A 22,176-nucleotide genomic window follows, 5' to 3' on the forward strand; every position below is an offset into this window, starting at 1 on the left:
CAGGCTGTTCAGTTTTGGCCACTCCACAGGGAGGCAGGGGTGTTGGGAAGCCCCTTTGCCCAGTACATGTGCGACTAATACCTGGGCTTCGAAAAGGCTGTGACCCAGCCTCTGTCCCTCTGTCGGAGGGAGAGTGACCATCTGCTGGCCGGTCTTCCTGGTGCGCACTGCTGAGACCCTGCCCCAGCAGGTGCAGCCTGGCCGGTGAGTCAGACCACTGGGAGCCTGGTAGTGTTTCTGAAGACTCCTGTAGACACAGCGTGGACATGGAATCTATCCCGAGGGCGGGGAGCATGGGGGGGGGGGGAGCGGGGCGGGAGAAGGAGGTGGGAAAGCACGTTACACCTGGGAATACTGTGTTCGCTTGGGCTGCTGTAACAAAAGACCCCAGACTGGGCAGCTTACACGGCAGAATTTACTTCCTCACACAGTTCTGGAGGCCAGAAGTCCAAGGTCAAGGTGTTGGGAAGGTCATGCTGCATGAAATCCGAGCAGGTAAAGAGCCTGACGGACACCCCTGGGCCTCTGGCACCAGGAGCTGCGAATCTTACAGTGGGAAGTGCTGGTCATCAAGACATTTTTCTCAGAAAATACCAGCTTCCATTGCTTCAAAGGCCAAGCCAGGAACCAGGAGGATCCACGCAGGAAGGGAAACTAAGGGAGGGAAATGATGGCAAACTTGGTGCATGAGGAGGTGCCCGAGGTCAGGAGCCCCCAGGGCTCGACCTGCAGGGGAAAGGTGGCCAGTCATGGCCAGAAGTCCAGGTCAGAGTAAGGAAAAGCCAGCCTCCTCCAGCCCCCAGGCAGCCCAGTGGAATCTTGTTGGAGCGATACGGACACAGTATGACAGGCAATCGGGCCACAGCTGACCACTGAGACTCACACATAGGAAGAGGCCCACACTGTGGCTGGTGGCAGAGAAGAGAAAGATGTGCCAGGCACTGCATGGCCCTGATGACCCAAAGGGCAGCGTGGATTTGGACCCATGGAAGCCTGGCAATTGACAGTTTCTCCTTAGTACTTTGTCCACTCCCTCTCCCCGCCCCCTCCCCTGCTCCACACCCATGGGGAGAACCTACAAGAATGCATGCCAGTTATTTTTTAAGGGGCTGACTTACTTTAAGCAAATATGCAAAGTTTTTATTTGCTTTGTAAACAGTCCTCACCTTAAAAAGTATTTCTCAATATACTGATGCGAAATTCACAATAGACTTACATACAATAGGCTATAGAATGACTTACTCTGTTGTATTTGCCTTGTGGTAACACCACCTATTATGATAAAAACTCTCAAAACTGCAGCCACAGGGTTCTCCCACCTTCTCCCGCCTCCCGTGCCCAGCTCTGTGCGACCGGGGAGCCTTACTTATAGCAGGAAGTCCTGCAGTGCTGTGTTGCTGGCAGCCTCTGGCTGTCCCCAGCACCTCTCCAGGACACAGGTGGCTTGTGTTGAACTACCTTTCTAAGTGCTGCCCGGACAGACTTCCACCAGGTGCTCTGGACCCAAGGTCTGGGGCTTATATAGGGGGCTTGTCTAAAGGTTGAGAGAGAGAGAGAGAGACAGAGAGAGACAGAGAGAGGAAATTGGCTTCAAAGTATAAAAATAAGAATCCCAAACGGATCAGTTTCATTAAACGTCTATAAATGCAGTATGTAAATCTCACTAGTGTTCAAACACATTCAATACATTTGAAAACAATTTGTCACATGACACTTTTGAGAAATTCCCCAGTATTCAAGGTGATTGTTAATAAATCATTGTCAAGTGTAGAGGTTGCCAAATAATTTCAGAAGTAAAACATGAAAAAGTCTGCAGAGAATGTGCCTGTAAGGTGGGATGAGGGTGCATGTTAATATTTGATGTGATGAGTGCAGAAACCTTCAAACGCCAGGCCTAGGGCAGCAAGGTCCCAGGGAGAGGTCCTGCCAGCCAGTGCAGTTGCACATCTAGTAGCCATGGTTACAAAAGTATGATCAGGTGAATTCATTTTATTATTCAAAATATCACTCTTTTCTTTTATACCAAGTCTTTGAAATCTGCTGTGCATTTTACATTTATTTACACCTCAATTCCCAGGTAAGCCTAGAGCTTCAAATTAAAACTCGGCTTAAAATCGCCATTTGCCATCAATCCCCATCTGGGGAAATTTGGGTTTCATAATCTTTCCCAAACCAGGGGCAGGAACCGTTCTAAAGGGTGAGCGGGTGTTCAGTGTCTCCTACCCACCAGCAACCAGGCCTCAAGGTCCAAGAAGGAAACCAACGGGGACATTAACTTCTTAAGTAGGAAAATCAGGACTCTGGCCTCTGAAATATTGTTGCTTTCAGCTTTTCCAAAGGAGGCCGGCCATCAATTTTTCTAAAGATAAAAATGTATTATTTTAAAGAATATTCTTCTCACAGAATAAATAATCCCTCCGTTTCACTTTCCAAGTATCTTACAAGCTCAGTAACAAGAGCAAACCGGGTGCCTACATTCATTTCCTCTAATAAAGTTAAGTCCCTGAAATTGAATACAGAACCTGTCCCCCAATAGCGGTATTGAAGTCATTGGCGCCACCTGCTGGCTGCACCAAAGCACAGCATCCCCCTTGGGGAATCCTCTTAGATGCGCTGTCCATCCGCATTTCTCAGGAGGGACAGCAAGGGCTTTGCAGTCAGCGGGCACTCACATCGCCCCACCAAATCCCACCCTGGCATCCTTTCCTCCAGGATCCAAGGCCATGACAGATGGGGTCAGGCAGGCGGGACTCAGCAGACCCCCGACGGAGGTGGGCTCAGACGTGTGCTGCACCCCAGAGGGCAGACTCGAAGACACGCATGCTCACACAGAACACCGTTTCCACGCAGTTACCAGGAACAGTCAGACGTGCACCTTCCTGTGGATAGCTCCTACATCCCTAATGGTACGTTTCAGCATCGTCTCAGTATGTCGTCCATCCCACCAGTCCACGTCCACTCAGTAACCGAGAAAGCCTATTACCACGGAGGGGAAAAAGCCTGGAGAACCAGACGGAAAAGGCAAGTGAAAGCGCAATCCAGAGGTTAGGCCAGGGGTGGGCAAACTTTTTGACTCGAGGGCCACAATGGCTTCTTAAACTGGACCGGAGGGAACAAAAGCATGGATGGAGTGTTTGTGTGAACTAATATAAATTCAAAGTAAACATCATTACATAAAAGGGTATGTATGTATGTTGAAAATTCATTTTTATTTGTTTTTATTGATTTCAGAGAGGAAGTGAGAGGGAGATAGAAACATCAATGATGAGAATCATTGATCAGCCATCTCCTGCATGCCCCCCACTGGGGATCGAGCCTGCAACCCAGGCATGTGCCCTTGACTGGAATCGAACCCGAGACTCTTCAGTCCACAGGCCAACACTCTATCCACTGAGCCAATCCAGCTAGGGCTATATGTTGAAAATTCTTACAGTAAAATGGGGGAAGTGTGGGGAACACTAATGTGTCTTTGCCATGAGCTTTATAGACCCCCCTTTTTATTAACTGGGTATACAGATTTTAAATGGCAGAATGACATTTCTTAGAGTCAAGATTACTTGTTTCTTTTTGAATAGAAGATGCCATTAAATTTACCAATAGTTACTGAGCACCTACTGAATGCAACATACGTCCTAGCGTCTGCAGGGACAGGGAGGTTTAAGGCGGAGAGTTCCTCAAGGCTCCCTGTGTTTTTGAGGAAACATGAAAACAAGTATCTTAGAAGCTTAATGATTTCAACAAAAACCTCCTGGTTGACCATCAGCAAATAAGTGGTAATCTTTTATGCTCCTGGTGGGCAACAGCAGCAAACTCACTCCCGGTTCCTGGCAGCCCAAGTCCAACCTTGGACTTGTGCAAATGTTTCCAACTTACCAGTTACAAAAACTACCCCCTCGGCAATGTGGCAAGGCCCAGTCTTGGAAAAGAGCACTCCCGAAAGCTCATGGCTTAGACTCAGTATATTGTGGCCATGTTCAACTTTGGCTTGTAGAGAATGTGGGCACGGGGCCTAAGCTAACGCTGTAAACCTACTCCCACTCCAGTGAAAGGGGCTCCGAGCTAACTAAGCTCGACTCCCTCCCTGCCATCTTTTCTACCTCTATCTCCCGTCCATAAAGCCACAGGGCTAATTCATAAAAGGGAAAATGAGATGCAAAAGATTAACTTGAAAATTCAAGTTTCTTTTTCTAGTGCACATGCCTTTTTCTCTCGCAAAAAATAACTTTTCAGGGTAAGACAGAGCTGAAGAGTTAATGGATCTGAATTCATTTGTGCTCCAGGTACCAAAGAACTTAAACCGAGTGCAGATGGTCTCTTCCAGTAGAAAATTTTATTGTCATTGCTTTTGATGAGTAGGCAAACACACTGCTTACATGATGACACTAGATTTCCACACTCAGCAAGTTAGTTTACACACCAGCCCCAGACAGGAAAGTGTAAGAAGCATTTGGGATTACAGGGTAAAAACACAATAAACTCCACAAATATCAACGTGAATTTCATTTGGTACTTACCCATCAGGAATTTTAAATTACACGAGATAAAAAAGCAGCACCCCATAACTATCACTAGGGCATGAGTAAAGAGAACTTCCCTTGCAGGGAACTGGGGTTCTAACTTGGCCACACACACACAGCACCCACTCGGGCTGTGCCTAAAAAGGCCCGTCCCTCAGTCTCCAGGACAGCTGCCTAGCAGAGGAAAAGCACTGGGATGTTAAAGACGGGAGCGGAAGGACAAGGAAAGCGCATAGCAACTCTGCTGGCCATGCTGGCAGGGCTGTTGCTAGACATTCCACTTGGTAGAAGGCATTCGCAGCCCAGGATTCCCACCTTTCCCAAATTTTGAGATCCTGGCATTTCCCAAAGGGCGCTGGAAGTCACAAATCAAGACCCACGATGATGCTGAACAGGAATGATCACTTCAGAGCTCACTGGGCGCTCTCCGGGCAAGGGAGGAGATGGACAAAGGGAGCTCGGAAGGCAATGTTTAAAATGTTTTATTACAAAGTACAGTACAGTGTTTGTAAAATGTTGCCCAGTGTCTCTAGAACACACTGCTGAACTGAGCACTGCAGACCAGGGGCCCACACGACTCTACCTCGGTAATGGCCTCGGTCCCCGTAGAGTCAGAGGACTCCTGTAACAGGCAGTGGAATGGAGAGACCAACAGTCACTGCGGCCCGAGGGCCCAAATGCTAACCCATGACATTGTTTTCCCCAGGGGTTGCAATCCACATCCATGGTTCACAACCCACCAAAAGCCAGGCCCCAGATTCGTACACATCAGGCAGAGCACAGAGAAAACGACTCCGGACAACAGATGTCTCCGCCACTACTTCTTGTTCCTAGGTTTCAGCTCTTCGGCTGCGTTCCGCAGGAAAATGTAATTTTTCTTTTGAGGATTATAAAATTCATGGCCCTAATGGGGAAAACACACACAACAATCTTATTATGAGAAAGTAGAAGTTAGCACTTGGTGGCATTCTTCACGGCAGGCCCAGCGCTACGTGCATGAAGCACAGTCTCTGGAGAAGGAATGGAGAGAAAAGCCAACTGTTGAATAGGTACCTCCGTCCGCGGAGGCGGCTGGGACTTGGTGGGATTTGCCTTCCATGTCCCACTTGGAGGAACCACCCTGTACATGTTTGTCTTGTAGGTGCCGAGACGCTAAGCTGCCACCCCTTCAATAAGCCAAGATGGCCAGGCCAGCGTGGCTCAGTGTCCACCTATGAACCAGGAGGTCACGATTCGATTCCCAGTCAGGGCATATGCCTAGGTTGCAGGCTTGATCCTCAGTGTGGGATGTGCAGGAGGCAGCCGATCAATGATTTTCTCTCATCATTGATGTTTCTCTCCCTCCCGTTCCTCTCTGAAATCAATAAAAATATATTTTTAAAAAAGCCAAGATGACCACCCTCAGAGAGCAAGGCCCCGGGAGGGCGGCGGACGATTAGCTCCGACGTGCGGTTTCATGCAACAGGTCCTCTCTTCCATGACCTCACCGGGACAAGGGCTTGGCCCAGGGCGAGCTGCCCAGACCCAGAGGGAAGGGAAGTGGAAGTGGTTAGTGTGCCTGCCGTGCGTGGAGGGGTGCGGCGGACTGGGAACGCTCACCTTGGACCAGTCGTAGCTGGAAGCGTAGGCAAATATGTTTCCGTTGTGATTGAAGCAGCAAGCCGATATGGGCTGATCTAACTGTTCCGAAGTTTTCAGTTTTGTTCTGGCATCTTTGTCCCAGAAGCTGAATCTACCATCAGATCCCACTGTGGCAAGGGTGCCGTGCACAGGATGGAACGCGATTCCATTGACCTGCAGGGGTCGACACGCACAATTAGAGGCAGACGAGGAGAAACCTGCTTTCGCCAGCTCGTGCTTCCTGCTTGGAGCTGCTGCGCCTGGTCACAGGGACAACTAGCCATGCTCCGAGCCACCGCCAGCCCAGGACCGACCGTGGCTCTCGTTACCACACAAGTCAACAGAAGGTAACAAGTGCGCAGCTAGTGACCCAAGGCACGGCCTCAGGAAAACGCTCTTCTTCCTCAGCAAACAACAATTTCTCAGTATAAGCCAAGTGTATCAACTGTCTACCAGCACCTTGAAGGAGGGATACGCTCCCTCAGCAGCCCTGAGCTTGCATTCAAAAGTGAAGTCAGAGGATGAAGACAGTCAACATGTTCACAAAAACAGAAAACAGCCCCACGGAGGCAGCTGTTTCCCTCGAGCCGTGAGCCCCACATCGTCTCTAATACTATAATGACTCAGCCACCCACCTCCGTGTCTGGTTTCTAGGCGCATTCCGTTCTCAAGGTTAAGTTTCTAAAAACGTACCGCATAGATGTCCTGAGGAGCTGAAGTATTGGTTCCGTTAGATCGGTGACATTTAAAGGTAAAGTTATCTTTGGCACTGAAAAACAAAGGCCCCAGTTAAGTTTCCCTTTTTTAGAAAAAGTCTTGGTTGAAAATGCACCACCGACCGAGCCCACTCACGGGTTTGGGGGGTTGATGTAGTGGATGGCCACTCTGCCCTCGATGCTTCCCAGCGCGAACCCCGTCGGCTTGTTCTGCTTGTCTTTAAAGATGGCCACACATCGGTGCTGTAGTTTGAAAAAACAAGACAAGCACATCCTCACAGTGTAAAATAAAACATTTCATATATTCCTCCAGTGAGCACTATTTTCTGACTTTCTTCTGAAGAAACCGCAGGCCCTGTGCTTTGATCCAGTTGCTCGTTCTCTGCCACCCCGGAGGCCTGGCCGCCACTCCAGCAACGCTCACGACCCTCAGGACCCCATCTGACCCTTCTCTGGCGCTGGCCTCTCATGGGGAGGGAGAAAGACATGTCAGTGTGATCCTTAGCCCAGCACTGCCTGATGGGCGCCCTTCATCGTGACCAGTGTTCTGTGCCTCTGCCCCTCACTGGAAAAGGGAAGCAGTACCCACCTGGCTATCGCTGGGGACCAAGGGTCCAGTGGGACAGTGGCCGAGCCAGCGCTTTCTTAACCACAAAGGGCAATGCCGAAGCAACTCACTGCACGTAACCCAACCCCCGCGTCTGGGGGCCCAAAGGAGCAGGGCTGGGCACCACTGGGTCTTCCCTTCCTCCTCCTACTCACGACAACCTGGCCTAACCCAGAGGACCACCCACCCTGCCCAAGCTGGACACTTTAGCTTCTGCGGAGGTCAGGAGGTGCGGCCCTGAGCAGCATGAGATGATGGGAAAGAGCAGTTTGTTATTATGATGATGCAGAACACACAAATGTCCCACAAAAGAAAGTGAATGCTGGTTCCCTTTTGGTGCCATTTGCTCTTTAACCCATTGTGTGCCATAAGGTTCTCTAGACGCAAGCGGCAGACCTTCCACACATGCCATGCGTGTCTATAAAAAAAAAAAAATGTTTTCCCTAAGTGGCAGCCCTGACCAACTTTAAAATCATTTTTCGTGAGAATTTTCAGCTGAAAATATTCAAGAACACCCAAATTGTAATATATTTATTTTTATAATGTTCATTGCAAATTGATTTTTTTAAATTCAAACTATCGTGGCATGTGGGAATGGTTTCCATTTTGGACGCATGGCAGTTAACACATTTCGTACCGCTCAGTTTTCTCGTGTTTCGCGCGCCATCTGTTAAGGACCGCTCACAAGTGTTCTCGTTTTTCACACCCATGGAAAAGGGAGCGAATCTAGATACTTATGTAAATTTTGTTTGGTCCCTCTTCATAGAGGAAAAAAGTACTAGGAACTTTAATTGTTTAATTGTTTTTGTAAATAAAAATGTTATAATTATTGAAAAACAACACCTAAAGTGCATTATGATGATTTAAATAACGTGCAGTTTGCCCAAAAACGTGTGGTCCCTGGCATATGTCTTAGAGATTTCTATGCGGTACACAATGTGTTAACTGGTTAAAAACAAACGAACAAAATAGCAAGCCCATTACTTCTGTGAGTAAAAAAAGTTAACAAAAAGAGACAAAGGTCTGTAAGTACTTAGAGGACAGGAGGAACCACAGCTGGTCAAGTGGTACCCCTGCCTGCCCCACCAGCTCGGCACAGGGTCTAATGCCCGCACACAGACAGCAACCACACAACTGGGGTACGATTTACAAGAACACATCTGCACAGTGACCCGGGGAAGACAGGCGGCATTCCTCAACAAGTGAATGAGCAGGCGCCTGCAAGTGAAGCCAGACCAGACTAGGTTGTATCAAGGAGTTTGAATTTACCCAAAGAGCAACGAATGTCAGTTACAGGGTTGAAGCCAGGGCACGGCAGGGTCACATGTGCCGAGGTAGGAGTCCGCACACTCAGGTACAGAGGATGGACTGAAGGACCTAAACTCTCTTGTCACTCAACTGGTTAGAGAGAGGGGTCCAGGTGGTGGGGTCAAAACAAAGTTTGTTTCCTAGGACGAGTGAGACTACTTGCATGCTCATGTTGCACTAAGCATACGCAGGGGAGAGACGGAAGGTATAGGAGGGAGCTGGCTGATCAGTGGCCGGAGGTTCCCGAGAAGGCCGCAGGGCACGGGTCCTGCCCTGAAACCGGCCCTGGGAGAACACTGCCTCCACCTGACAGCTGGGGATGGGCAGGAAAAGGCACAGGCGCAGGCAGGTTTCTGGATTCACAGGAGGAAGGTAAGGAAGCTCCCAACCACCAGCTTGTTCTCTGAGTAGAAGCTGATCTGAGCTCTGAGACAAAGGGGAAAAGAGAGGGAGAGTCTAGGGGACCCAAGAGAGTGAAGATCTAAGAGCCCGTGGCAAGCGGAAGACAGAGCAGGAGACGAAAACCTAAGCAGCGCCTGGGCATGACGAAGGCACTGTGGACGGTGGAAGCTATGAGCTTACCATGGAGCCAGTCCCCTGGGAAGTGGTTTATTCAGTAGCATCCAGCTATCAGGGGGAAGTTTAGGGGAGACAGGTAAGCAGGGCTCATCCAGCAAAGAAGAGTTTTCACTCGCTAGACATTTGTGCCCTTAAATTGACTCCCCTTGAAAATACTTACAGGTGTTTAAAACCATACGCGGGCACAGGATGGGTCTAAACCCCGGCTTCTTGATCTGACTTCCGACTCACCTGATGTTTCAGGGGAGATTCTATCCTCCTGAATTCGGAAGGCTGGTTCTCTAACTGATAGACTATCAGTCCCCGCTCCGCAGTTGCCACCACAGCCATCGGATATATCTAGGGAATGGCGGAGAGCAGAGACGTGACTAAACAGAGGACTGTGCTTTTAAAAGAAGTCCACTGCCCCCCACCCCAGGAGTGTGCTGTCTTTATACCCAAATATTATATCTAATTTTTTTACAGTCATAAAAATAAGTCTGAATTTTTTCTAAGTTTAAAAAACCCAATGATATCAACATGCTTTTAAGAAAACATAAAATCACATTTGGATAAAATCATTTATTTTTAAAAGACTAGTTTCTTTAAAACTATCCTATATAATAAAAGGCTAATCTGCAAATTGTCCCTTCGACTGGGAGTTCAAACAGGGGGCAGGGCTGGCCGGCCAACTGCCCACGGCCCCTCCCCCCAGCCGGCTGGCCTCGATTGGGGCGGACCCCACCTATGCACAAATTCGTGCACTGTGCACCTGGGCCTCTAGTAAAATATATGAATACTTAGAAAATATACTTAGGAGTAGAGAAGAAATAAAAATCACCTACGGCTCTTCAAATAGTAACAGTCGTTAATGTTATGACAGTTTTACTCCAGTCTTTTTTCTGAGCATTATACATGTATGCATGTGAATGTATGTTTCTATATAATCCGTATCATTAACTCAAAGTGTGTATTCTAAGAATACTAATGACTATCTAATATTCTCTCAAATAAACCTACCCCAGGGTTCACTTAACCATGTCTGTCTTGCTTGCCCTTTAGATCACTTCCCATGTTTCACAGTTTTATAACAACAGAGACCATTGCAACCTTCTTGTTCTCATGACAAATTTCTGTAAGTGGAATTGCCGGGCAGTTGGTACAAAGCTTGAAGACTGATGACTAAATGGATGGAGAAAGTTCTTCATTTTCTCACCCACAGAGACAGTCCCCACAAATCTAACACAGAGTTACTGACCGTGTTCCTACAGCCACACGATAAAGGTTATACCCTGATGGCACATAGCTCTCTGCATATATTCTAATGACAAGTGACCAAAAACCTGACACCCACTATTTAGTAATTCTGGAACAAATGCAGCACAAGAATCAGATTTAAGATGACTGAGGCAATCTGGACTATATCCCCCTGTAATTGCAAGATGTCATAAGGTCAGAAAAGCTTTTCTCTTTTAAAAGGAAATATGTATAAAGTTAGAAACGCCTTACCATGTCAGCACAATAACACCTCTCAGGGAGCTGCAACACCATCATGGGATTTGATGATCGTGTATCCCAAAACTAAAAGAAAAAAAGCCAGAAAGCGACTATTCAGAGCTAAAGCCCAAACAGTGTAAGAACAATGAATGCATGTTGACCTGATTGGGCCACAGGGCCCCTCAGCGGAGTGTACCTTCAAAGTCTTATCCCAGCTCCCGGTCATCACGCAGCTGTAGTTCGGGGCTTTGATCCAATGAATGGTTTTCACAGGAGCATCATGCTTTCAACAAGACAGAACCAAAACAGATGAAGGTAAATGTAACTAGTGCTAACAGCTTTAGTTCTGAAAATCCAAAGAGAAGGAATTAATTTAAATATTGAGGTCATACCAAACAAAAACTAAAGGGTATTTTAGCCCTTCACCAGGACCAAAACGTTCAAGTAACGTAAGAGCCCATGTCTCCCTTCCATTCGCATGAACTTAATTGGATTTTACCCCCAATTAACTAGCATGTGAGAGTGAGAGGGAGTCCCTCCTGGGAAATCATCAGAAATAACTAGTAGGGGACTCCACCAAGGTTTTATTTACTTACTGAGGTGACACAAACTAAGAGATCAGGAGCTGCCTCTTGCACACAGCACTGTGGCCCGAGTGCGGAACACCTTCCTGACACCATCTCAGTGTCCTCACAGGTTCCTGGCTCTAGGTTCTCTCATCCTCGTCGCTTCCACCTTTCTTAGCAGACTTCACACAAGAGCCTGCCTTGTCCCTAGTGGACTACAAAGCTCTGGGCGTGTGGAAGCATCTCCTCACCGTTGTACCTCCCCAGTGACAGTACCTGGCATACATCAGGTATTGGATAAATACTGGCCCAATGAACGAGTGAGCATATGTAGCTGGTAAAAGACAAGCCACCCACGGGTGCTGAGTGTCAAGCGAGTGAATGTTGAGGGTCACTTGTCACATGTATCCTTTACAGATTTAACATCACTAACTCCTCATGACGCTCTCATCTATACATACACGGGAGACCCTTCACAGAGCAATCTGTGGAGCACGAGTAAGAATGGTCACAAACGGTCTGTTGTGTTAACAAGGGGGTTTCTGTCTAAAGTCTAAGTGAGTTGGTATAGTCAAACCACATCTCTTCTGTAAGAGAATTCTAGAAAATGAATTATAGAACTTGCAGAGGGCAAGTTCTCCTTACCTGTGCAATCTGTATCGCTTGATTACTGTTAAGGTCCCACATTTTGGCAGTTTTATCACATGAAGCCGTAAAAACTTTGCTCCCATCCTACAATAAAATGGAGAGAATCTGTCATGCTAAGAAAAAGAAAATCTCTGTCTATATGTATAATTAGAAGAGGCTCAATGTATTCAGGCAGGTTTTGCTCTGAAATTTTTACTTTTCCAATTATATGGGGCCACTATACTATAAACGACAATGTCATATACAAAACACATTTTTAGCTCCATTTTTATTATTGATTTATTTTTTATAAGACATGCTATGTACACAGGATAAACACATTCAAAGGCATGGTGAGGACTCGGCCTCTTCCCTGACCCAGCTCTCCTCTCGGAGGCAGCCAGGGCCCTGACACGTCCGCCAGGAACAGACAGCGTAGCTGGTGTCTGTGTCAGTTAACCAGGAGCCACTTACACTTTTTTCTTATTTTAATCAATTTCAAGCCTTCACGAAAGTTGCAAGAATAAAACAATGAACACCCATAAACCCGCCACTTAGATCCACCAATTACAAACATTTGCCCTATTTCCTTCTTCTTTTTATACACACATATGTCTATACTCATTACTACTTTTTTTCAGCTCCATATCTAATAGGATTCCAAAGGGCATGCAGTAAAACGACACTAATGTTCAATAATCAGTGGTCCTATGTCAATTACAGAATATCTTAAAAAATAGCAGTTCTTGTAAATGGTTTTTAAAATATTCACATACAGAACTCAAAGTAGGCCATTCAAGTATGAAGCACAAGATAATTTTTACTGCTTGGCTGGCATGGCTAAGTGATTGAACTTTGACCTATGAACCAGGAGGTCATGGTTCGATTCCCAGTCAGGGAACATGCCAGGTTACAGGCTCGATCCCCAATGCGGGGCGTGCAGGATGCAGCTGATCAATGATTCTCCCTTATTATTGATGTTCTCTCTCTCCTGCTCCCTTCCTCTCTGAAATTAAAATATACATACAGCTCTAACCGGTTTGGCTCAGTGGATAGAGCGTCGGTCTGCAGACTGAAGGGTCCCAGGTTTGATTCCGGTCAAGAGCATGTACCTTGGTTGCGGGCACATCCCCAGTGGGGGGTGTGCAGGAGCAGCTGATTGATGTTTCTCTCTCATCAATGTTTCTTACTCTCTGTCCCTCTCCCTTCCTCTCTGTAAAAAATCACTGAAATATATTTTAAAAAAATATATACATACATACACACACACACACACACACACACACTAGCATGCACTGGTGGGGTCCCTAGGCCTGGCCTGCGGACATCCCCCAAGGGGTCCCAGATTGCGAGAGGTGCAGGTCAGGCTGAGGGACCCCACCGGTGCATGATCGGGGCTGGGGAGGGACCACGGGAGGGCTCCAAGGAGTGTCTGGCCCATGTCACCCAATGTTGCCCAGTCCCAATTGGGCCCAGCCAACCAGGGAGTGACAGCGGGAGGGCTCCAGGGCATGTCTGGCCCATCTCACCCACTCCCCATTGGCCGGACCCCAGCAGCAAGCTAACCTACCAGTTGGAGTGTCTGCCCCATGGTGGTCAGTGTGTGTCATAGCTACCAGTTGAACGGTCGTTTGGGCTTTTATATATAGAGATATGTCTTATATATGTAAAAGCCTAATATGCTAAGTGTCCGGTCATCCGGTCAACCAATCAAAGCGTAATGTGCTAATAATATGCTAAGGCCACTCAACCACTCGCTATGACAATCACTGACCACCAGGGGGCAGACACTCTGACTGGTAGGTTAGCTTGCTGCTGGGGTCCGGCTGATCAGGACTGAGCGAGAAGATCGGTACAGAGCGAGATGGGCCGGACACGCCCTGGAGCCCTCCTGCATCCCTCCCTGGCCCCAATTGTGCACCAGTGAGGTCCCTTGGCCTTGCCTGAGCCCTCTCGCAATCCAGCCTGAGGGAACCCCCCCACCAGAGTGCACGAATTTCGTGCACCAGGCCTCTAGTATATATATAAAAGATAATTTTTACTAAAAGGAGAAAGCACTAATTGGAAAGTCTAGACCAGTGGTTGGCAAATTTTGTCTTAAAGTGCTGGCTATTTGTTTAGTAAATATTTCAGTCTTTATAGTTCATCGTTGCAGCTCCTTAGCTCTGCTGCTGCTGCAGCATGAAAGCAGCTGCCACACCACGTAAGTGAATGAGTGTGGCTGTGTTCTGACAAAACTGTTTACAAACACAGGCAACGGACCCATTTGGCCATAGTTGGCTATTCTGTTGTAATTATTATCTTCATTTCATATGGGAGCACCATGCAGATAATGCAGCTGTCACAAATGTTCGCTACCTGAAATTCTCATCTGTTTCTATGTCGGTCCTAAGAGGTCATGAATCCCGCGAGCACAGGACCTGCAGACCTTGCCTCCTCTGAGTTCCACTACATCTTGGTGCTCCGGTGTGCTAGAGGGCCTGGTCACTACTTGCTGAATTAAATGCTATTCTCTGTTTAGTTATTATTATCTTTATTTGATATGTGAGGAAACAGACGCAGACATTATGTAAAAAAGCTGGAGGAGATAAAGACAAAATTTGAACCTACGCCTGAACGAGACAATGCTCACAGCTCACTTTTCCTTTACAATTCAGCTCAATTCTTGCCTCTTTAGTGACACATTCACAGCACCCTTTCAAATTCTTTAGGCTCCCTGTGTTCACACCCACCCCAACCAAGTCATCCTGCCTCTAGAACAGCTCACTGTCAGAACTCCTCACTCCGAGGTTTGAGTCCTCCACGAGATGAGGCACAACTTGGGAAAGGGAACGGACTGCATCATTTGGTAAATGCCAACAGCCACTCAATAACATCCGGGCAGCAGAATTCCTGTCAGTTACCTCTACTCCTTACCACACTTAAAAGAAAGTTTACAATTCTGAACCATTACCCAATCAGTTAAGAAAGACAGGCAAATTAACTTAGAAATAATTATATCTGTAACAAATGCATCACTTTTTAAAATGTTTGCAACTACCTATTGGCACATCTATCAACTTCTGACTCAGTCAGGCCCCTTTGTTTTCTTTGTACCGTGCAGCCACCAGGCAGGAGAGGGAGAAGGGCTGGGCTGTCAGCTCTCCCCTGCCCCCTGCTACTCCTTTATCCAGGGGGCAGGCCCTCCACAGCTGCAGCTCTCTCTGTGCCTTGCCACCTATCCTTCACCTTCATTCAGTTCTCCTCAATCAATAGCAACAACAAACAACAACAAAAACCTTGAACACGCTTATGTAGCTGATAGTCAGGATCTGGGAGGGAAAGGGAATCCCAAAAAACCAAATGTCTTCAAATGTCTAATAACAGAAAAGAATTTATTTTCTAGATAGTAAATTTCTAATTTTAAAACAACACAAGTTCATGGAATATTTAGAAGTAGGAAAGGCCTCAAGAAAAATCCTCTGTTCAAGGTAACATGTCAATAAAATAATGGATTTTTTATGCAACAAAGCTTTCATAGAGATTAACTAAAGCCAACAACGATAACATCAGGAACATCAATAAATTACTATATTTACACTCAGAAATCTAGAATTCCTTCAATGTGTACACATACCTATTATTTGTGTTTGGGGTTATATAAAAACAGAAACATACAAACATTGTGAATACACTGTATTTATGTAGAAGAAAACATGAAAAATCGAATGACACTTACATCACTCCAGCAGACGTCGAGGACAGGCCCCGTGTGCATCTGCTGGGCTTTAGGAATAGTCTGTCCACTGTCCTGAACTTCCCAGCAGCGAACCTATGGTAATAAGACAAGTTAATGCAAACATAGCAATTTATGATAAATTATATGCATTTAAAACTAATAACTAATGGAGTACAATTAAAATATATATGGACTTCGATCAATCTACTTATTAAAATCTTAGAATAAAGTAATTGAAAAGTATACACAAGTAGTTACTTTCCTATTCCTAATCCATTTAAATATACAAATTCGTTTGCTTCCACCTAAAACCGAAGATAGTTTTCTCAACATAGCTATGAGCTACATCTGTCTTTTAAGGCAGAAAGTCATCATTACCATTCAGAGAATCAAAACCAAAGTGGAAACTTACCTTTCTTCTCTGAATACTTCACTTTGACTTTTTATATCATTTTTCCCCAGTTACAAAAGTAATGCATTTTACTTAGAGATTTTGTAAATATGACAAGAAAACAAAAATCACCCTCATCCCACTGGACAACTAGTTGGCAGCTGTGTGCTTTCAGTCTTTCTAGGCACACATATTTTCTTTGAAAAACGAGACTGCACAGTATCTTCATTTTTGTAATTGCAGTTCCCCTCAACTGCATTAGTTGCCAATAAACATTCTTACATTTTTTTCGGCAGATAATCAACTGAAGTCTTTCTAGAAACTCCATGTAAAAACCAAACCTGCTCAACCTTGACAACCTCCTCCCCAACTACTTTCCTCCCCTCATCCCCTCACTGCCTGCTTCCCTGTTGCAGAAACCTTTTCAACAACTTTAAAAATGGTATCCCATCATTCCGACATATCATAAATTACCATTACTATTAGATAGTGCAATTTTGAAGTTTTACTGCATGAAGACCCTCAAGGGTCTATGCTTAGATCCTCCTCAGGCCCCGAGGGGAAACGCTGAGACAGGATTGCTTAAGAACTGTACCAACACACACACCTACCAGCACACCATGTAAGGTTTCAGCTTAGTGTTGTCAGCACCAAGTGTAATTCCTTTAACCTTCTTATTTTTGTTAATTTGGTAGAAAAACAAGTCAATTGTGTAAATGCGTGTTTACCTATTTTAGGTGTGGCTCAGTGGTTGAAGTTTAATGGATCACTTGAACCTCTTTGTGAAGTACCTCTTCACACCCTTTGCTTACTTTTCTACCAGTTTTCTTTCTTTTTGTATACTATGATTTTGTCTCTTTTTTGTACACAACAGGTAAGTGTAAGGTCTATGCAGAATCTGCGCTATATCTAAAGTTAAGAGAAGTTTGCCATATGCCTGAAGAACGTGCTCAGGAAGCCTAGGTGCACTGTCATGGACAACACGCACTCCCAGCGAACACCCAGTTGATCTGGGAATTCACTTCCAGATTCTGACCTAGAGGAGGAATTTCTGAGCCACGTGTGTAATTGTGCTTTCTTAACAAAACTCAGTGTACCAAGAAGTGACATCTGCCCACTCAGAAGGGTTTACACCAGTGGTTCCCAACGTGGGGCACATGCCCCACAGGGGGGCAATTCAAGAATGAGTAATTAACAGTAAATTTTTTGCATTTCTTATGGTTCTAGGGCCTCATATACAGTATATCTATAATAATAAAAGCGTAATATGCTAATTAGACCGGACGTTCTTCCAGACGCAGTCAGGGCTGCGAGGGAAGCCTGGGTCCCAGATGCCAGAGGGAAGCCGGTGCCGGCAGTCAGGGGAAGGAAGGCCTACTCTTGCGCGAATTTTGTGCATCAGGCCTCTAGTAAATATATATTGTGACATATTTATGCATTTATTATGTTTTGAAACTTTATTTGCTATTTTTTTCATATTACTTCATATTATTTAACAATTTCTTAGTGATTTCTTCCTCAGTACTTCAACTGTCCTTTTGTTCTTTTATTTTTCTTTTCCACGGAAGCCATGCTCTTTGGAAGCTTGCTTAGACCAAGTTAATGGCCTTTTAGGCTTCCTCTACGGGAACAGAAGTCATTTTTTTAATAAGAATTACATGTCACAGGGGGGCATCAGGATTTTAGAGATGCTCAGGTGGGGCATGGCCAAAAAAAGGTTGGGAACCACTGGTTAATACCCTCTAACTCGACCGTCGCCAACCTTTCGGACCTCACGGACCACTGGTTGGCAACCGCTGCTCTAATTTATCTAAAATTTATTTATTTAAATACAGAAAATTGTAAAGACAGGAGAGTTCCCATACACCCCACACCCAGCTTCCTTCTTACACTTGTCAACATGGGTAAGTCTTAACTCAGCTTCATCCGCTTGGGAGAGGATGGAGCTAAAAGGAAAGCTGATTCCACCCATTCAAAGAGGCATGACTTAGAGAACACGCACATAAGGAGCACTTACATCGTTAGCCCACGATCCTGCAATAAGAAAGTTCCCTGGCAAGGTTGGTGGGCTAAAAGATAGACAACCAATGCTATCATCAGGAGAGGATGTCACTTCAATATCCTGGTGGGGGAAAGGTCAATGTTAAAATGTATGCATCATCCCAGTTTCATTCAAAATTGCTTTCTTTTTCACTGAACCTCAGGGTGGAATTCCCTTGTGCTCAAGAACTAACTGAATCAGACCTGTCTTACTTTGCTCAAAAAGGGTGATGAGAAAGAAGCCAGTGAAGGCACCAGCACAACCACGTTTCCAGATGAGGGCCCACCATCTTGCCCCTAAGTGCTGATCACAGCTACTGCCTGCCCTCCCTCCCTCCCTGCAGAGATTCTGATTCAACAATGTAGGCCAGGCCCCAGGTGATTCTGGTGATTGGGGCAGTGAGGGGGACAGGACACCAGGTCCCTATGCTCCAATGTTTGAGAAAGCAACCCGACAAATTTTCAGAGCTTCCACCCCAACGGAGGCTCCCCCACTATCAGTTTCTCCTGCTGCCACTGCTGTGGGGGACCCTGCCCTGCACTCTTCAGGACAACCTCAGGATGTCCAATGTGGTACCTTCATAGGGTTGTGGTTATCTGTAGTTGTGCTGCCAAACATGCTGGTCCCACCAGTTCCAAAGCCAGAGGTTGTTCCAAACAGACTCATTTTGGCTCTAAAAAAAATAATGGAAAATGTTAAGGACAAGTCCTTTTTTAAGTTATAAATACTACCGAGAGGCAATACAAAGCTAATTAAGGCGCAGAAGGGAAAGAAAGAGTACATGGCTTGATGCTAGGCCTCTATGGAAGAGATCTAAATATGTGAGAGAGTGCTTTTAAAAAATAAACGTCCTATTTTAGAAGTTTTAGATTTATAGACATTGTAAAGACAGGAGAGTTCCTATACACTCACAGCCAGTTTCCTTACACTTGTCACCATGGACTAACCAACGCTGACACATCCCTGCAGAGCTTCTCAGTCCCCAGCTAGAACTCAGCTCGCTCAGGCTTTACGGCGACACCGCGCTGAGCACCAGGATACAACCGCAACCAGCAGCAGGCCCCACTCTTCCCGGTTCCCACTGAGTGAGAATCCACTTTCTTACTCATCTCTGCTCGCTGGTTTAGGTCAAGATCTCCATGTGAAGTTACTTAGAAAAGCAACCAGTCCTGGCTGCGATTTCTTTGTAGGAGTTTTTCAAAGTAATCCACTTTGGTCTGCGTGAGCACCAGCCTCGCATATGGGTGGATATTTGCCAGCAAGAATCTCCCATTATGAGTTTTTTTAGTAAACTCACCAGGTTTTGGACCCTGCTCTCACCAGGCCTTACTTTCCTGCTTTATAAATACAAAATACTCTCTCCAGGATTACTCTGAGAATCACACTGGGTTATCCGTGTAGAAAGGACAGTACCTCGTACTTAGTGGGTACAATGAACAACTTTCCTTTGCAAGGAGCAAGTCTGTGTACTGTAACTCCCTGGTGACTCACGCGTGCTGAAGCCACATTTTCAATTCTGTCACCGGCTAGCAAAATTTTAAACTACGAAGCCTACCATGTCAGTCACCTCTCCCAAAGGAATCAGGGAGCCGAGTGGCATACTTGCCAACAAGGGTAACATCTCTAAAAACAAGACAACACGGAATGGGAAACTACCAGGCCTTTTGGAAAGACATTTGGGTTCCCCAGCTCCATCAACAATAAGCAGGTGCCGACACGCTGGGTAAAAGCAACAGCTCAGAAAGCAACTCTGTGCGAGGCCGTGGAGCGTGCCACTACCGCTGCCTTAAACGTCAGCAATGTACTTGGAACGCCAGTTAACTGCACGGGCGAGCAAAGCCGTGGCCAGCTGCTGCCATCGAGCCCAGGAACTAGCCATATCGCTTTGGCCGTGTTATTTAGCCTTGACTTTCTCATCCATAAATACAGTCACTGACATCCATTTCATAGGGTTATGAAAACCCAGTGAGCACACACGGTGCCTGAAACTTGACTCCCATTCCTCCCCCCGCTTCAACCATCAAGATGGGAGAGAACACTCCTGCCATCAGGAAGGAGCACAGGCCGTTCAAGTATGTGTCGGCCTTTGTGGACCACGTGGTATGCAGGACACCGGGAGCCCCGAGTCCGGAGGGCACCCATCCGCCTTTCACCGCCTTTCACCTCCTCCACTCCCCCACCGCCCCCCACGCTGCCCTCCTCCCGCTCTGCACCCAGACGCTCCCTGCCGGCTTCCTTTCTGCCCCCAAAGGCGTGCTCACCCCTCGCTGTGGCTGGGGTAACTCCCCCTCCCCCCAACCTCCAGCTGTCTGTCAAAAGGTGCCCCGGGGAACTTTGTGAGGGGACGGAATGTTCTAAAACTGCACCGAGGTGGTGTTTGCACAACTATATTAAAGTCCCCAAGCTCATCAACATGTACACACAGGTCTAACTTACAATAAAGCTCTCAAACCTATGTTTTTTAAGGAAGGTCACCTCCTCGGAGGCCTCTCTGCCTTCCTAATTTAACATCCCCAAGCTCCGATCACCGCCCCCCCGCCCCCCGGTACCCCCCGTCCCCGGTTTCCTTCATAACACCTGTCACGACCTGGGATGTCTTTGCAATCAACCTCTTTCCCAGGAGAATGCCAGCTGCAAAGCGCGGAGACCTGTCTGGGTTCTTGCCTCGCACACACCTGGCGCTCAGCACAGGGCTGGCCGGGGGGCAGAGAGTGAGTGTGACCAACACCTGGCGGAGGAAGACAGAAACAAAAGACTTAGTTTCAGAGTGGTAAGCGCAACGGGGCAATAAGGCAAGCTGACGCGGGGTCTAAAGGTGATGGCGGTCAGGCAGGTCTCTGAGGGGGTGAAATGGGTTTGACGAGAAGCCAGGGTCGTGCAGGGAAGGGCGGAGGCGACAGACGCTGCCTTCAACTCTGTGGCCCTGCCAGTGCCTCAGTTTCCCCACCAGAGACATGAGGGGGTTAGACGCGAGGTGACCGCCGAGGCCCCTTCCAGCTATGACGTCACTCCCTGGACCACTAGGGGAGCTTTTCAACAAGCCGGCTCGTCGAGGGCGCCCTGGGCCGGGGAGTGGGGGCCCGGCCTCGGCGGCGCCATGGCGGCGATAACGAGGGGAAGCGGCACGGGGACTACCTGAGAGTCGCACGGCGGCGAGACGCCGGCTGCAGGGGCCGGAGGGACTCGGGAGCTTGGGACCCCGCTCCGGCGCGAAGCGGGCAGGGGCGAGGTGGCGCGAACAAGAATCCTGGAAGCCCGGGATCTCCCACGCCGGCGGAGGAAACTGCCCCTAGTACTGTGGGGACGTCGTGCGTGCGCACCCGAGCCACTTCCTGTGTCGCCCGGAAGGCAAGAGATAAAAGGCTCCTCCTCCCGCCAGGCGACGACACATGCGCACAAACGCCATTGACGCTGCGAGGAGATCCTTGTGCCAGCAGCTTGCGGATTGGTGGAAAGTTCCTGTGCCGATTCAAGTAACCTAGCGACCTCTGTTAAGCCCGCCGGCGGCCGGTGGAGGGTAGTGTTTTCTCCTGTGAGTTAAAAGTCAGGCGCAGTTCTGATTGCCGTCCACGGCCATCCTCCCAGAAACGGATGGAACTCTGCGCGGGTTCCTGCCATGACTTCCCAGTTTGCGAGAGGGTTATCCTGAGCCGTCCTAGCTCTCTGGACTTCAATTTCCAGCTTCAAAATGTCTAACTGAATTCAGGGCTGTTCTTAATTTGGTTCAAGTGAAGTAATACTGTACACGTGAAAGGCTTTGGGTAAATGTAAGGTTCCATAAGAATGTTAAGGGGCTGTTATGACACTCGTGCCAACTGTGAATTTTTCAGCTGCTTTTTTCCCCTTTCAGGGATGTCCAAAGCCGGTACGGGGAGGGGGGCAAGGGGAGGGGGCGATGAGACTTTGTTATAAAATGCACTTTCAGAGGGTACATGGTGGCCCTGAGAACCCACATTTCTAGCAAACGCCCAGCTGGGGTTTTGGAACCTTGCACTGCAGTCCAGTACCAA

At 47.3% G+C, this 22,176-nt stretch overlaps 1 protein-coding gene across 4 annotated transcripts; it reads right to left on the reverse strand.

Moving 5' to 3' along the window:
* Positions 1–4,983: 4,983 nt before the first annotated feature.
* On the reverse strand, positions 4,984–21,475 carry RAE1 (ribonucleic acid export 1). 4 transcript variants are annotated; one of them, XM_070419717.1, is made up of 13 exons: positions 21,302–21,475; positions 20,842–20,894; positions 18,743–18,839; positions 18,143–18,247; positions 15,735–15,827; positions 12,035–12,121; positions 11,020–11,106; positions 10,836–10,907; positions 9,579–9,686; positions 6,990–7,096; positions 6,831–6,906; positions 6,117–6,311; positions 4,984–5,421 (listed from the first exon to the last, which is right to left on the reverse strand). In XM_070419717.1, exons 3-13 carry the CDS (start codon positions 18,830–18,832, stop codon positions 5,335–5,337), a joined length of 1,107 nt encoding a protein of 368 aa, XP_070275818.1. In that variant the 5' UTR covers positions 18,833–18,839; positions 20,842–20,894; positions 21,302–21,475; the 3' UTR covers positions 4,984–5,334. The 4 variants fall into 4 exon arrangements, with proteins under 4 accessions (XP_070275818.1, XP_070275816.1, XP_070275817.1 ...); XM_070419715.1 differs by having other exon boundaries at positions 20,754–20,894; XM_070419716.1 differs by having other exon boundaries at positions 20,744–20,894.
* Between the last annotated feature and the right edge of the window lie 701 nt (positions 21,476–22,176).

Source organism: Myotis yumanensis, unplaced genomic scaffold (genome assembly GCF_028538775.1).
Source record: "Myotis yumanensis isolate MYYU_CA2020_CCGP unplaced genomic scaffold, mMyoYum1.0.hap1 SCAF_7, whole genome shotgun sequence".
Taxonomy (NCBI): domain Eukaryota; kingdom Metazoa; phylum Chordata; class Mammalia; order Chiroptera; family Vespertilionidae; genus Myotis; species Myotis yumanensis.

Bases quoted from the DNA above. Each gene is read 5' to 3' on its own strand.
- RAE1 (XM_070419718.1), bottom strand. From the start codon at position 18,832: ATGAGTCTGTTTGGAACAACCTCTGGCTTTGGAACTGGTGGGACCAGC. The intron at 18,248-18,742 runs GTACCACATTGG...TTCCCCCACCAG, and splicing joins ATAACCACAACCCTATGAAG to GATATTGAAGTGACATCCTC. The intron at 6,312-6,830 runs GTACGTTTTTAG...CGACCCCTGCAG, and splicing joins CTCCTCAGGACATCTATGCG to GTCAATGGAATCGCGTTCCA.